The 17,658-nt window shown below is 39.3% G+C and overlaps 1 protein-coding gene across 5 annotated transcripts in view; it reads left to right on the plus strand.

The window, feature by feature from the left end:
• Positions 1–17,658, plus strand: part of LOC134207658 (protein tramtrack, beta isoform) — a 655,620-nt gene that overhangs the window by 624,931 nt on the left and 13,031 nt on the right. For 2 of the 5 annotated variants that reach the window (XM_062683428.1, XM_062683430.1), the window contains exon 8: positions 978–5,941. The exons of the other annotated variants lie outside the window; for them this stretch is intronic. In XM_062683428.1, coding sequence (XP_062539412.1) covers positions 978–1,123 — 146 coding nt within the window. In that variant the 3' untranslated portion in view covers positions 1,124–5,941. Of the gene's footprint in view, positions 1–977; positions 5,942–17,658 lie in introns of those variants that run through there. 5 annotated transcript variants of the gene reach the window in all.

A 17,658-nucleotide genomic window follows, 5' to 3' on the forward strand; every position in this document is an offset into this window, starting at 1 on the left:
TGGTAAAACATATTCGGCGGCGTAGTCAATTTTTATACGGCTCTGTACCGATTCATTTTAGACGGCGGCGGCGGAGTAAGAAAATCGTCAGCGGCGCACAGAATTGTTATTTGCTGAACGTCAATGGTCAAAATTGTCGACCCGTTCATCGATTTCCGCCAAATGACCAAGGCCAAACAACTACTTCAGTCAAAGGACTTTTTCGGACACATTGGGTTGAAAATGTCATTTGCTGGATCCATTAATATGGCCAAAAATGTAGATCCTTTCGCAAAATTACATCTTCGGCCAATTAGCCCTATCTGCCAAACAAACATTTCGGCCAAACAGCATTTTCGGCCATTTCAGCCAATCGGCATTGATCTACAAGGCCAAACGAACACTTGAGGCCGTTGCTTCATTTCGCCTTCGGAGCCTTCGGCCAAATGATATGACCAAAAAAGTCGATTCGTTCGGCCAAATGGCCTTTTCTGCCAAACGGCATCTTCGGCTATAGCCTATTCGCTATAGCCGACGACTTTTTCGGCAACAATTTGGCCAGATGACACTTTCGACCAAACAGCACTTTCGGCCGTATGACCTATTCGACCAAACACGTCACAAAATGGTATAGAACACTGAGACCAGATTTTGGTCGAATTCAGAATCAACATCTTTGCAGTAGATTTTTACTTCCCTTGAGCTGCTACGGTGCCCTGAACTCAGATATAAAATACTCACCTTGTGACGTAGATTCCTTCTGGTACGACGACAATCTGGAGTCATTTTCTATTAAATTTGTTCCCTTGACCAAATACAAACATTTTGAAACATTGTTCATATTTGTTCAACCTGTTTCTGTAATGCAGGCTTTTCAATTTTATGTTAAGTGTAATCTGAAACATGAAAAACGCTGTTTTGATTATGAATGTGGATTGCAACCTTAAAGATCATTTTAAATTAACCTGAATAACTCTTTTTTTCACATAATTATCCAGGCGAGCGACCATTTCGCTGCGGGATGTGCGGCAAGACGTTCTCCCGATCGACGATCCTGAAGGCGCACGAGAAGACGCACTACCCAAAGTACGTGCGGAAGTTCCTATCGCCCTCGCCGATCGACGGGAAGGATGAGCCCCAATAGTGCGACGATCTGCACCTGCTGAACTTCCTCCTGCTCTACAACCTGCAGCATCATTGTGATATGTACGGCTTCACCTGAACGACCTTCAGCATCTCTCCATAGTGCGACTATCGTAGCAGCACCAACAAGCAGATCGCGGAAGACCAACCAAACTGTAAAACACAAAACTAATGAAGCAGGATACCAGCAGATGGCAGTGGGAATCAACAAAACAAAACAAACAATAGCGGGAAGCGACGCACAGGAGAAGCCTCCGTACACTAAGAGTTAAAAAATAACTTACATACCCACACATATATACCATTACGGGACAACAAAAGAAGCTATTAAGAAAAACTAACAAAACACCCCCCTAGTAGCGAACCCTTCGTTTCCTCCCCCTGAAGTAAACAAAACACACGGTAAAGTTAGGATGAATCGCGCGAGTAATGAAGCAATATATACATATAAAGAGTAATTTTATATAGTAATCAACCTACCACACCACACAGAAAACACAGACACAACCACATATAATATAATTAAAATATATTGGTGCTATCTATACCAATTAAAATTTCTTCGTAATAACAGGCGAGACAAAAAAAGGAAAACAAAAACCGCAAAATTACCGGTCAAAATGTCAATTTTCGGAGGACGGAATTCAAAACACTCAAATCTTTTGAACTACACACTTTCGCGAGAACGACGAGCGAACTACTTCGCTGATTGACAGGCACTCTGGAACGCAGTTGGCAGCGCGTGCGGTTTCGATGGAAACGCACGGTCGTTAACTCGCTCCGTGAGCCTTACAATCAGATCGCTTGAAGAGCACGATGAGAAATGAAATGTATTTATTACTTACAACAACCACACACAAACACACAGTACACACATAATTAATTGAGAAAAAGACATCTGTGATCTTATTGAATATTAATTAATTGAGTTAGTTATTACCTACCCCCCGACAAATGCAGATGAAGCTGTGTGAAGCAAAATCGTTAACAATAGATCGACATTTTTCCTCCTGTAGTAACAACCACAAATCAAACCGGTACGCGTGTGATTACGAAAGCTACGATAATATTTCTTTTTTTTTCAGTGTACTCGCATACATGTAGTTTGAATCCTCCTCAAAGCAGTCCCCCAAAATAGGGGACAAAGCGCAATAGTTTTTCTATAGGTTTGCCATCAATGGTAAACCGAATCATATCCTTGATTATTTTTCCTCGTTATTAATGTAATACAGATTATTCATATATTTTCTTATTTCAAACTAAACACACACACAGACGTAGAAACACAATTGAACACATACACAAACACAAATGCGCGGGAAGAGGACGAAGAACGAATACATGGGGAAGGAAAAGCGAGAGGGCAGATTAGAAGCGAAAGCATTACGTTCCTTATTAATGTGTAAAGAATTTTAGTTTAAGAGCGATTTCTTTGGTCCCAAAAACAACACCGAACGGTGCTGGGAATGTTTAAACAGCTTCCAATTTGGTGTAAAGCGAAAAGGTCGTTGCCGGAAAACAACAGTTTCTGAGTTCGTTCGAAGGCTTTTGGCAAAGGAGAAGTCGATACAAAAAAAAAAATTACCATTTAGATCGTTAAGCAGGGAAGAGCGCGGAAGTAGTATAAATTTAGGCAAAATTAACTCTAGTTGCATATCACACGAGAAGAGTAATCACACCTACACACATACACACCTTCAATCTTTCATTCTTTGAAAAAGAAAAAAAACAGAACTAATTCAAAACAAACTAAGTTAAGCATTATAAACACTTTTAATTCGTTCAAAATTAACGATTTAGGTTTAGTTTTCGATTTACCAGAAAACCAACTGATCGAAGGTGGAGGAGATGATCAAAATTGACTGTTTCGGCAACCAAAAACCAAAGTTCAAAATTATCGTTTCGGCAAATCAAAGTAGCACCCAGCTACGACTAAAAAAACGTGTTGTGATAAACCTAGTTCAAATTTACGTTGTTAAGTTAAGCAAATCTTTCGTAGTATTTGTTGAGTAAGATTAGTTAAAGAAAAACGCGACGGGAAAAATGGCAAATTGGCGACTTTTTTCGAACACACAAAAAAAAACTCAATGGAGAAAAACACTGAAAGAAATGCAACCAGAAGATTCTGCGTAACCATTGGCTGTGATAGAGATGAACAATTTACGTTTTTATTTTTGTTTGGTGGAAAGCGAGTTGCTGCACCCAACTCACTGAACATGCGCGCGCACACACACACAAACGTAATGTTAAGTAACTTAATTATAGGGAAAACCACCTCCGCTGCATTGGCGTACTCGTTTCGAAAACACTTCATGGATCTCAAAATTTATTGTGATGGAAAACGGCTTCCGTTTCGGCTTTAGATAGAATAACAAAACAAAGCAACCAATCAAGTCAAAATTTAACTTTTATCGAATCTAATCAAAATTTTATTTAGGCTTAATTATTCAAAATTATTTCGGCAATCCATAATTGAGTTATTTAATGTGTTGGCGATTGACGACAAACAAGTAAGGCACGGACGCGACCGTGCAAATATGTATCGCGATTTTTTCCCTAGTCGGAATGAAATCTATTAAAATCCAACAAAAATGAATTCTAACCTTAGGAAAAACAAAGCGCAACGCGTTTGACACACGTTTTCTCCTCCACTTTATGAATCGAGATTTGATAATTTTAGGCAAAAAAAAAGATAAGAAAAAAAATCCAAGATTAAGAAAAAATTGCTACTGGGTAGTAGGAAATAGTGCTAAGTTGTAGTGCTAAAAATTGTTAAGTATGATCGAAAAAAAAAACTCGTTTGGTTCAAATACAATTTTCTTTCAAGCGTTACATTCCATTTGATAGAACACACACCAACACACTATTTTACACGTGAAGCAAATATTTTCTCGCTTACAGATGCACAGACACACTTTCATATATAGTTAAACAGTTAAATAGTTCAAACACGCTTACATCTTAACCTCAACCTTTGTTCTTCTATGTTGTTATTCCGTTAGAACCGTTGTGATAAACTGTATGTATCATCTAACTGCTAACTGTACCGTTTCTGCAGGCAACTGATTTTCTTGCACCCATTTTTATTTCCTTATTTTCACCACGCAACTGCTTCTCAAGACAAATATTATCTTTACACACTCATGTCTCCGTTGAAAGCACTAGAGTTTTCGACTCGAATCCGGTTGTGCGGTCACCGATGATGACTTTAATATTTAAAAAAAAAACTAGCAGAACTTATTTGTAAAACGTTTTTGTTTCAGTGTATCTGTGATCCCCAATGCCGTATGAATCCATTTTTTGCCGATTTTAATTTCAAAAACCCTAATTTCGCTCTTATTCAAAGTAGCGAACGAACCATTTTTTGGATGTTGACGTCTTATTTAAATGGGCTACAACCAAATTAGTGACGCCAAACCAGATCGTTGGTCAACAAACCGTTCAGCGAATTAATTCGACTGCACTTTTCAACTCGGGGTATCGGTCGTTTGTTTGCACAATCAATTTAATGATCGTTTTTTCCTCATTGGGAAGAAATCCGGCGTTCTAACACAAATGAATGAGAAGGACTGAAGTCCGCTGCTGTCAGGAAGGCCGCTTTAGATTTATTTTTCTTTCAAGAATAGTTTACTTTTCTTTGTTGTAGATTTGGGAAAAGATTGGCCGAAACTCATTCGGCCGAAAGCCATTCGAAAGCCATAGGTCTTTTGAGCCGAAATGATCGTTTAACAGAAAGGGCCATTTGGCCGAACAAACCATACGCTCGAAAATGTCGATTGGCCAAACAGCTCATAATGTCGAAAATGTCGTTGGCTTTTAGCCGAACAATAGTGAATGTGAAAAGTGTGAAGTGACTTTTCACTTCTCACTTTGAAAAGTGAGAAGCGAGGAATAAGAAGTTATAGAAGAGGATTGAGTAGTGAGAAGCGTGACGCCTCACTTCACACTTTTCATTTTCCACTTTTCATTTCTCAATTCTCTTTTCACACTGTGAAAAGTAAGAAGTGAGAAATGAAAAGTTAAAACTGATGAGCCAGAAGTGAGAAATGTGATGTGAGTAACTAGTGAGACGGCTTACTTCTCACCCCTTACTCATCATTTTTCACTTAACAATTCTTACTCCTCATTTCTCAATTATCATTAAATACTTCAAATTTTTCACATTCACTATTGTTCACTATTTACGGTCATATGATTCATTCGGCCAAACGACATTATCGAACACAGTAACTGTTTGGCTAAATGTCATTAACCGCGGAATGGCGCTTTCTGACAAACGACCATTTCGACCAAACGACATTTTCAGCCAAATGATCAGATTAGCCAAACGACATTATGCGCCATATGACAAGTTCGGCCAGACGACATTTTCGGCCACATGATTAGTTTGGCTAAATGGTGAAGTGAGGCGTCCGCCAAACGACTATTTCGGCAAAACGACATTTTCGACCAAATGACCTATTCAGCCAAATGAATGTGTCGGCTACTGGACTTGCTCGTCCTAATGACATTTTCATGTGAATGCCTCTGTCTGCCAAATGACATATTCGGCCAATTTTTTTTTCGCCAAATGGCCTATTCAAACAAATTATCTTTTCGGTCAAATCACCTGTTCGGCAAAAAAAAACATTTTCGGCTATATGACCTGTTCGGCCAAACGACATTTTCATCCAAATGGCCCTTTTGACCAGCCGAATGTCCATTTCGGCCAGATAGGATTCGAGCTAATGGTTTATTCGGCCAAATGATAAAACTATCGGCTTAGTGGCCTTCGTGCAAATGGCTTTCGGCCAAACGGCCCTCCTCCGTATTTTTCAGCCATAAATCGCTTAGGGTCTGTCTCAATTGGAGAATTGAACTGAAATTAAACTTTAAAACGACATTTCAATAATTATCGAAGAACCCTCCTCGCAGAGAAAGATTACTTTTGACAGATATCGAAACATTTTTCATAGATGTCTTATTGGAATTGCTGGGTAGCACCAGCCATTCTTATGATCGGGTCATTTTTTAATTTTCGAACTGTCACTTTTAAGTTTAATTCTCCAAATGAGACAGACCCTTAGCAACAACCAACAAACGATTTTATTCTGAGATGATTCTCAATGATTTAGATTTAGGATAAAGGGCCATAAAAGCAAAATTTCAGCTTTGACAAGACAAATTTTTGTTATAAATACTTTTTTTCTTTAAAAATACCCATCTTGCTATGTAAAAACGGTTGTTAGGGAACATTATAACCTATCTTAGGACAAAATATCATCCAAACTAAAAATGTTAATCGACTGTTGATTTCAAAAATCTTCTACCTGCCTCAGCCTGTAGCTGTTCTTTCCTAATTTTTTTTTTTTTGGGATTTTTTTACTCATTTTGTGACTCTCGATCTCTTTTCGCCCATTTTGCTGCAAACATTCATTCGAGTGGGCGCGAAATGCGTCGGCTGTTGATAACCAGCGAAAAGCATGATCAGATCATTTCTCCAATATAGATAACAGGACGAGTGGAAGTCGACTGTTCTTTTAAAATCAGATTCAGGCACATTTTGAGTGCCTAATGACTTTCAAACCAAAGCTGCTTAACAACGCCTCAAGAGACGAAACTACACAGTTGGCGCCCAACGGGAGGGCGCCAATAAAAGAATTGACTAAGCTTCTTCAAATATGCAGCATGCTAATGTTCTTTTTGGGAAGATTCTTACGTATTATATTCGTGACTTTATTCCGTTTATTACGTTACTTAAGTACTTTAAATTGTCATCTTTCCGAGGCACCGCACAATCTCCTTCGAGTCGAATTTCATAGATTAGAAAAATCAATCGCAAAAAAAACTAACCAGAAATTGATTACCATTAGAAATGAAACAAAGTTCCACAAAACTAAACTCCTTTTTATTTGTGTAGCAAAAACCTATATTGTTTTACAAACTTTATTTTTAATTTATACTATTTACGAATACGTGTAACAGATTAACGTACACTACTACTGCGAGAGGAAATCAAAAGCCGGAAGCGACTAAATATTTCTGAAATATTTGTTTACCATAGCTAAAAGTTCCTTTTTGTTAATGAATATTCTGTTGTTTAGTATAATTTTTAACTTAAATTATTTTGCCCTTGTTTTACTACAAATACCGTGAAACTACTTTACAAAACACACGCAAACAGGCTAGCAAACAAACACACTCGAAACGTTGCTCGTGGTTGCTTCTTACGGGACACACTTCAGTACGAGGAGAAACACGTCACACACACACAGACACACTTGAATGGTGACGAAACAAGCTTGGCAGGCGTAAACAAACAAATATACATATATTTATTTTTTCATATATTTACATGCTGATTTCCCGATTCCGATCGCAGCATTCGTAGCAAAATGTAAAGAGTGTGTTTGTAAATAAACGACAGACAGCAAGAAGTGTTGGGTTGAGCGATTGAAGAGAATAGAAAGCATCAAACAGGAAGGGATGAGACACTTTTTTTATTAAGGGGAAAAAATAGGCTATTATCTAAAATAGGAGTTTGTGTAAGCGGGAAAGAAATTGAACCAAGCGCGGCGAACACATACACACACACAGACCTAGAAGAACGGAACGGAGAAAATTAAGAAAACGGATTCTAACCGTTTTGGATCATTATATTGCTATTATAGTATGATGATTAGTGATCTAGCGTGTAAGGGACGTGTCAAGATAGAGAGAGTTGTAACTCTTCGTATGTAAAAAGATAAGATAATATTACTGGAAGGAAAATCAATTATTAATATACTAATTCTATATACATATACTTAGAAAATATTTTAGTACTATTACAAGAAGTAGAAAGTAAAACTGCAAGTTGCGGAAAACAAAGAGGAGAAAAACAAGTATAGCAATAATTATCACTTACAATATCTTGCAGAAGAAGAGGTTAAGTAAAGAATGATTAAACCTTAGGATTTAGACGATAAGAGCATAGATCGTATTTATATGAAAAATATACCTTTTATATGAAAGAAGGAAAATCCATGAAACAAAACATATATCAGCACACAGATACACGTTTAGAAATAGTTTCATAAACACACAAAAGTACATAAAGAAAATGTAATTAGAATTACACTTACACCCTTGAACAACGGAATGCCGACGCTATTGAATGCACCTCTACACCAATACACTTAAATCGGGCATTCCAGACTTTTCAAAACACGCTTCAGGCGGACACGTACACAGACTCAATGGATAAATCCAAACACGTTTAGAATTTCAGCTTTTCTCCTCAAGGAACGACGTATCATAGTGATGAAAAAACGCGTGAAAATATTTTTATAAAAAAAAACTCCCTCATACACGAGAATACAAACACATTCATACACATCTACGAAGTCGAAAACCGTTGAAAAATGAAACCCGATAACACATACATACATACACTGAAGCAAATATGACTGAAATTCGAGACCGCTGCAAAAGATAGTGAAAAGTGATTGGAAATACTGCCCTAAAAATACTATGCGTCTGCGAGTTTTGGTCGATTTGTAGCTTAGAGTGCCTCTAAATAATAAAAAAAATGGAAATAAAAAAATATAACAAGTTAATTTACTTTTGAAACCAATATTATGATCGAGATAAATGGAAAAGAGAAAAATGTGTAAAAAGTAAACAAAAAATCTATGAACACAAAAGAAACCATTTAGTCGGTTAAGGTTGATGATATTACCGATACAATAATAACACTCATACACACATACGGACACACAACTTTAGTAAAAGAGACTACAAGGAGAACCGTTTCCGCGTAAATGACACAAAATCACAGCAACACTGATACCGAGAGACCAGCGGAAAGCACTCGCACATACCCACATACATACACACACACAACCCCTACCGTTAAGACACACTCTCTCACAGACACACGGATGTACGCTTTGCAAAGCCGTTAGGTCAAACCAAAGCAAACACAATTATGGTCTTGAAGAAGATAACCAAAAATTTGCTTCAGCGTTCATAAGCGAGTTTAGAAAAAAAAAAACACTTCAAATTTACGTACATCTTTACGAAAGTAGTGAAAACAACACAGTTGCAAAATAGAAGCTTCTTTTGGTTCTCACCCCTGTTCACGATTCGAATATATTTAAGAAGATACACAATAATCTGTGATTTTGATAATAACAAAAAATAAAACAACACGACGGGCAGCAGAAGGTGAAAAAAAGAAAACTCACGTTTGGAAATTTTTTAGCAACTGCGCGTGGGAGAAAAAGAGACTCATTTTGGATGACAAAATTCAAAATTTATCGAAACGTTTCGGAACTGATTAAAATTATCGAACAATAACAATTGGCTGTAAAACTGAGAAAAAAAAACACTTTTGGAACTGAGCTTTATTTGGCATTTATTATTTCGGCAAACGGCGCTAGTCAAAATTCAAAATTTACATTACCAAAATTATAGCTTTATTGTTGTTATCTTAATCAAATTTCCTTTTAGGTTAAATGAGAAGAAAAAATAAGTTTCTGGGTATATTTTCGGCATTGAACGTAGATTTTAGGTGAACACTGAAAAAAATATCAAATATGTCAAAAAGGTTAAATAATGTAGCTTGTAACCGTGAAGAGCAAACATTAGTTAAGTCTGTACGTTTAGGCAAATAGAAGCAAAACACTTAGTTCGATTTTGGATGGTAAGTGTAGTAATGGACACAACAAAAACAAACAAAAGTAAATTAAAACATTGTATCTAAAGCGATGCTAGAAGCGAGAAATTCCACAGGGTGACTAAAATAGCTTCTCAAACAAAACGCATGGGAACCAAGTTTCTTCTTCATACACGGCGAGGCTTAAATCGTACCTTTCTCCCGATTGTTGTTTAAGTTTATGAATGAATAGAGTAATAGAAATTAGTTTCCAATGGCAACCACCCACAGTAAAAGCAGCAACCCACAAAAAAAATGCTTTTTGATAGATCGAATCCAGCGGTAGTTGTTAATTGAAGTTTCAGTTGTTCTCAGACACAAGTATCCGTATGATATGAATCAAAACACTCAAACTCACATACACACAAACACAAATCACAAAGTATTGACAGCATCAACCAGAACAACAACAACAACAACATAGGACAAACAGATTAATGAAGAAAATAATAGCTCAGGGCAACTCAAATTCTTCCATAATATATCAATAGAGAAACAAGACAAACCGAATACCGGATCAGCAATGCTGATATGAAAGACACTCACACACACATACAACCACACACACACAAACGCGCGCGCAGCCACAAATAGACGAATCCGACAGCTGCTTTGCACACCATCATGGGGCAAGCAGATTTGTCAGCAGAGAGCAATACAAAGAATATATTTTTTACCGATACAATAGTGAGAATGTTTACATTGTTGAAGAGCACTCACTTATAGCAGCACGGTTCTTTACTTACTTAGATGCAGCACTCACCGTTATAGATTGTTTTCCTTTGTGTTTTAGTCTGAATGTTGCGATTTGAGTTTGCGAGTTTCTGTCACATACTACGGATAAAGCACTTCGATAAAAGTCCGATGATTTGTCGAACAGCTTGAATTCTGTCTTAAATAAATCAAAAACACTTGTTTCACTTGAAGAATTTAGTAAATTTACTTCGAAATGTTGGCTTTTACATTGTCAATATTGTCAAATATCGTCAACTCTACAATGGACTACTATGATCAGGATGCACGTGGCCGGTTTAGAACATTGAAACTGAATGTAAACATCGAAGCACCAGCTGATTTTGTTATGTTAACAATGCCAGCTCACTCTAACTTTCATCTACTCAGTGACTGAGTAAGAATGTATTGCCGTCTCTCTTTTTCCAAGGGAAATTTTACTCAATTTCCGTTAAAAACAGGATTACTCATAGTTTTTAGTAGTCCGGCTTTTGGCGGAAATTGAATAAAGTTTCCGTGGGAAAGAAAAAGAGGGAAATACAATTTTACTCAGTCACGAGAAAATGTGTACACTAGCCGTTCGATAACTGCATATGTTCTCGTTTCAGTTCTCGAATGCCATTCGATATGATAGCCAATGAGCAGATATGCTGCCCAATGAGCAGCTCAAAGTAGCTCGAAGTTGTACCCGTCCTGCTCGTTCTTTTTTGTCAACAAATGGACATGATAGGGATGGGAATAACTTCGAGCTACTTCGAGCTGCTCATTGGACAGCATTAGTGACAATGACAGAGCATCAGATTTTGCAACGCAATGCAGCTTTTATTAACGTTGACATCGTTTCGAAGTCCGATAACAATGCAGAATTGTTGTCACTATCGAATTGCAGTTTAAAAAAGCATTGTCTTTGATTTTTTTTTTTTTTTTTTTTTTAAATAAGAAAGGGAATATGAAAAATTCTAAATAAATCGGATTCGGATTTTAAATAAATGATGAATTCGGATTCTAAATAAATGATGAATTACTTCATTCAAGTTAGTTTTAGTTTTTCCAGTTTTGGTGAGCGATAATGCCCGCCAGTAAGAATTATTTGCCAGTGAGTTAGATTCAGATTTGACGTTTGTAGAGACAAACTGCGCCTACTGTGTCCAGCATTCGCGAGGTCGAAGCAAATTCTGTTCTTCTCTACTAAGGGGAAAACCCATTGCTATCTGTCAGAGTTTGAGTGAAACATGGCCGCCATCCCCTCTGTTCATCTACTGTGAAAACCCATAAAGAACTGTCATAGGTTGTGTGAAGAATTTTGCTTCGACTTCGCGAAATCTGATCAATGTAAGTAAATAAGGCTTGGATACACCTCATTATCATAAAATCTTCTTACTTACCAGCGGCGGCTATTAATGGAAAACTGGATACAATAGTTATTCACAAGTTAATGAATATGTCAATGCAATCTGCCAAGTTCTTGTAATCATCGTGACTTTTATAGAAGTGTTTATTCAAGCAAATCAATCTCCTCTGCTTGTACCACATCGCGCACGTCAAATATATACCAATCGAGAACAATAGCAAACCTTATAAAGGAAACAAAACACTGGAGCAGTATAGCGAAACAATAGTTATACAAACAAAACACCCACAAACTGACAGCCGCGAGAATAAACAAACAGATGAAAATCGAATTTACCCCACACACACAACCCAAAATCCTTAGTTTTCAATGACGGTGGAGATTCGATGGCGTCGGACGGAACGGACGTATGACGTTTAGCAGGATGAAGACAAGCAGAAATTAACAGAAAAAAATATGATGCAACATCAAGTGTTCTTTAACCGTATTTTTAAACAGAATAAAAAACAAACAAACAGGATTACAGTTGCTAACACAGCCGTGTCCTCGCCGGACGTTCACGGATAACGGCCGCAGGGCGGTATGTTATTTATACAACAAACATTATTGTTCAAATCTCTCAGACACAACAAACAAGTTTAATTATTTGCAATAGTCTTGTACGAACTGATAACATACTGATAAATCCTTATAGGAAACATAATTGACGGAGGCGAAAACAACTGTGAGATACGATAAACCTTACAACCACATACAAAAGAAACAGAAACAAAACGTAAACAATAGAACTGGTGATTTTTTTATATACATACATACATACACACTTAAGCGGAAATAGCAAACAAAGCATGAATTTGACTGTTAGTGTTGTTATAAGCATTTTTTGATTGTGAGCTCTGGCGCACGAGCGACGAGTAATCATGTTCTACATCGGAAAACAGGTTCAGCGCAATCATGTTTTATTGTTTTTATTTCCTATACATACATATGTGTACCAACACAGGGACAGCAGAACAATAGATTTCAAGCACATGGGATAAGTTGATGGCTACCTAACACCTATACTTCATAATCTTGCGTTCAAACTCAATCGACAGTTAGTAAATACAATAAACTATTTGCGACAGTTCATATTGCTTGTGGTGTAACGGTTGGGGCTTACGGGTGTGTTAGAAGAAGACACAAAAAATTTGGTGGTTTGAATTTGGAACGGGTGAGATACTTCCATGTTGTTGACAAAAACAACTTCTCTCAATCAATTTTATCAGTATTGTTTAATATTTTCCAGCATATAACATGCTGAAGGTGGATGGGTTCGATTCCCTGTCCTGTGAATTTTATGTTAAATGACAAATTTCAAATTCTAAGAAGCCTAGTTTGCTCGAATCGAAAACTCTTATCAGCAACCTTATTGCAAGGAAACGAAGAATGTTTCGAAGACATAGCACGTGGTGTTAGGCACCATACTGTGCAGGCCTATAAATATGAGCAAGCCTAACATACCTCTATTCCTCAGTCACATGACAGATCGCAGCAGCCATCGTATACAAGATGCACATTCGTCGTCAGACAATCCTACCTTCATCACGAGGTGAGTCGCGAGTGTAAGCAATGTAAACATGATGGGTGATTGATATGTGCGTTGTTGAATTGCACACCTACCGAAAAGAGTTCCCTGGATCCAGGAATGCTTGTGGTGCTCGCTCTGGAGAGCTGCAATGGCACTGGTGGAATTGGTGGAAAATGGCAATTGGTTTACTTTCCGGATGTGTAGTCACAACGAAGATGGCAGCAGCTTCAGCTGAAAAAATGCTGCATTGATAGATTAGACTGTCCGATCTGGTAAGGTTTAGACCAGAGACTCCAAAACCGATACCTCGGTCGAAAACATGTAATCTATCTGATCGAGACAAAATATTGAATAATATGCTTCCGAACTAAAATCAAGAATCTTAAGGTTTGGAAGCCTCCAGTTGAGAGACATGAAGGACTTTTTACCGAAAAGCTCAGTAGCTTAGTTGCAAGAAGATTGGAAGCCTTCTTTCAAAGGGGCTCCTTCCGAAGCAACTCGTAAGCCTCCTTTCAAAAAGTTCGAAAGCCTCCCGCCAATTGGCGGCAAAAAGAAAGGTTACAAACGAATGACCATCGTTCGATAAATCAATGATTGACGCGTCCTACGCAATGTTTTTTTTTTAATTAAAATGGAAGAAAATGTTTTAAAATGAAAACCCTATTTTGATTCATGCAATTGATGTGATAAAAGAGCGTAAATATTGATTCCAATATTGATTTTTTTAAATCTAACATTACTTTTAATTGCCAATATGCTTTGCAATCTCCTGCTCGGAAGCCTAGTTTCAAGAGGGCCGGAATCTCTTTTCAAGAGGCTTACAAGCCTCCTTTCAAGAGGCTCGGAAGCTTCTTTTCAAAAGGCTCAGAAGACTCCTTTCAAGAAGCTCGGAAGCCTCCTTTTAAGAGGCTCGGAAGTCTCCTTTTAAGAGGCTCGGAAGCCTACTTTTAAGAGGCTCAGAAGACTCCTTTCAAGAGGCTCGGAAGCCTCCTTTTAAGAGGCTCGGAAGCCTCCTTTCAAGATGCTCGGAAGCCTCCTTTCAAGAGGGTCGGAAGACTCCTTTCAAGATGCTCGGAAACCTCCTTTCAATAGGCTTGTAAGCCTCCTTTCAAGAGGCATGGAATCCTATTTTCAACAGGCTCGAAAGCCTTCTTTCAAGAGGCTCGGAAGCCTTCTTCCAAGATGCTCGGAAACCTGCTTTCAATAGGCTTGGAAGCCTTCTTTCAAGATGCTCGGAAGCCTCCTTTCAAGATACTCAGAAACCTCCTTTCAAGAGGCTCGGAAGCCTTCTTTCAAGAGGTTCGGAAGCCTTCTTCCAAGATCCTCGGAAGCCTCTTTTCAATAGGCTTGGAAGCCTCCTTCCAAGAAGCTCGGAAGCCTCCTTTCAAGATGCTCAGAAGCCTTCTTTCAAGATGCTTGGAAACTTCCTTTCAAGAGGCTCGGTAACCTCCTTTCAAGAGGTTCGGTAACCTCCTTTCAAGAGTCTCGGTAGCCTCCTTTCAAGAGGCTCGGTAGCCTCCTTTCAAAAGGCTTGGAAGTCTCCTTTTAAGAGTCTCGGAAGCATCCTTTCAAGAGGCTCGGAAGCCTCCTTTCAAGAGGCTCGGAGGCCTTTTTTCAGGATGCCAAGAAGCCTCCTTTCATGATGTTCGGAAACCTCTTTTCAAGAGTCTTGGAAGCCTCCATTCAAGAAGCTCGGAAGCCTTTTTCCAAGTTGCTCGGAATTCTGGAATCCTCCTTTCAAGAAGCTCGGAAGCCTCCTTCCAAGATGCCCGGAAACCTTCTTGCAATAGGCTTGGAAGCCTCTTTTCAAAAGGCTCGGAAGCCTCTTTTCAACAGGCTCGAAAGCCTCCTTTTAAGAGGCTCGGAAGCCTCCTTTCAAGAGGCTTGGAATCCTCATTCCTAGAGGAACGGAAGCCTCTTTCAAGGGGCTCGGAAGCCTCCATTCAAGAGGCTCGGAAGACTCTTTTCAAGAGGCTTGGAAGCCTTCTTTTAAGAGACTCGGAAGCCTCTTTTAAACAGGCTCGAAAGCCTCCTTTTAAGAGGCCCAGAAGCCTCGTTTCAAGAGGCTCAGAAGACTCCTTTCAACAGGCTTGGAATCCTCCTTTCTAGAGGCTCGGAGGCCTTCTTTCAATATGCTCGGAAGCCTCCTTTCATGATGCTCGGAAACCTCCTTTCAAGAGGCTTGGAAGCCTCCATTCAAGAAGCTCGGAAGCCTTCTTCCAAGTTGCTCGGAATCCTGGAATCCTCCTTTCAAGAAGCTCGGAAGCCTCCTTTCAAGATGCCCGGAAGCCTCCTTTCAAGATGCCCGGAAACCTTCTTTCAATAGGCTTGAAAGCCTCCTTTCAAGAGGCTCGGAAACCTCCTTTCAAGAGGCTCGGAAACCTCCTTTCAAGAGGCTCGGAAACCTCTTTTCAACAGGCTCGAAAGCCTTCGTTCAAGAGGCTCGGAAGCATCCTTTCAAGAGGCTCGGAAGCATCCTTTAAAGAGGCTCGGAAGCTTCATTTCAAGAGGCTCGGAAGCCTCCTTCCAAGAGGCTCGGAAGCCTCCTTCCAAGAGGCTCGGAAGCCTCCTTTCAAGAGGCTCGGAAGCCTCCTTTCAAGAGGCTCGGAAGACTCCTTTCAAGAGGCTCGGAAGATTCCTTTCAAGAGGCTCGAAAGCCTCCTTTTAAGAGGCTCGGAAGCCTTCTTTCAAGAGGCTCGGAAGCCTCTTTTAAACAGGCTCGGAAGCCTCGTTTCAAAGGGGCTTGGAATCCTCATTTCAAGAGGCTCGGAAACCTCTTTTCAACAGGCTTGAAAGCCTCCTTTCAAGAGGCTCGCAAGCATCCTTTCAAGAGGCTCGGAAGCATCCTTCCAAGAGTCTCGGAAGCCTCCTTTCAAGAGGCTCGGAAGCCTCTTTTCAAGAGGCTCGGAAGCCTCCTTTTAAGAGGCTCGGAAGCATTCTTTCAAGAGGCTCGGAAGACTCCTTTCAAGAGGCTCGGAAGACTCCTTTCAAAAGGCTCGGAAGCCTCTTTTAAACAGGCTCGAAAGCCTCCTTTTAAGAGGCTCGGAAGCCTTCTTTCAAGAGGCTCGGAAGCCTTTTTTAAACAGGCTCGGAAGCTTCGTTTCAAGAGGCTTGGAATCCTCATTTCAAGAGGCTTGTAATCCTCCTTTCTAGAGGCTCGGAGGCCTCCTTTCAAGATGCTCGGAAGCCTCCTTTCATGATGTTCGGAAACCTCCTTTCAAGAGGCTTGGAAGCCTCCATTCAAGAAGCTCGGAAGCCTCCTTTCAAGAAGCTCGGAAGCCTCCTTTCAAGATTGCCGGAAACCTTCTTGCAAGAGTCTCGGAAGCCTTCTTCCAAGTTGCTCAGAATCCTGGAATCCTCCTTTCAAGAAGCTCGGAAGCCTCCTTTAAGATGCTCGGAAGCCTCCTTTCAAGAATCTCGGAAGCCTCCTTTCAAGATGCTCGGAAACCTCCTTTCAATAGGCTTGGAAGCCTCCTTTCAAGATGCTCGGAAACCTTCTTTGAATAGGCTTGGAAGCCTCCTTTCAAGATGTTCGGAAACCTTCTTTCAAAAGGCTCGGAAGCCCCCTTTCAAGAGGCTCGGAAGCCTTCTTTCAAGATGCTCGGAAGCCTCCTTTCAAGAGGCTAGGAAGCCTCTTTTCAAAAGGCTCGGAAGCCTCTTTTCAAAAGGATCGGAAGCCTCTTTTCCAGAGGTAAAGATAAAATAAAGAATCGATTGAGCGAATAAAAAAATGTCAATTGACCTTTCCCGTTAAATTTTTTTACTCGCTCAATCGATTCTTTAGTTTATTTGATGTCAACTTTCCAAAAGAACCAATATGTGTTGACGACTCTAACTATTTTTTAAATTTAAAATAAAAAATTAAAAGAGACCCGTTTTCTAAGTTTGGCCTACATACGCCAGATTTTGACCCAACATCAGGCCAATTCTTCAGGCTGGTTCACACGTGCAGCACCTTTTCAGTTTTTGTTCGATTTTTAAAATTGGCATAGGCTTAAAGATTTCTTGGAGAAGTTGACCTTAAATAAATCGAAGATTTGACTGAGACAAGATATTATGTTTACGGGAAGGGTCAATAAGCTATTCGACCCCCAATAGTCATAAGTACGAGACATTGAAGACGGCCTTACTGTTGAGGTCGAAATACGTATCTGTCAAAGGTACAAGAAAGTAGTGGGATTAAATGGAATAGTACAAACTCGTCTT

This window comes from Armigeres subalbatus, chromosome 1 (genome assembly GCF_024139115.2).
Source record: "Armigeres subalbatus isolate Guangzhou_Male chromosome 1, GZ_Asu_2, whole genome shotgun sequence".
NCBI lineage: Eukaryota > Metazoa > Arthropoda > Insecta > Diptera > Culicidae > Armigeres > Armigeres subalbatus.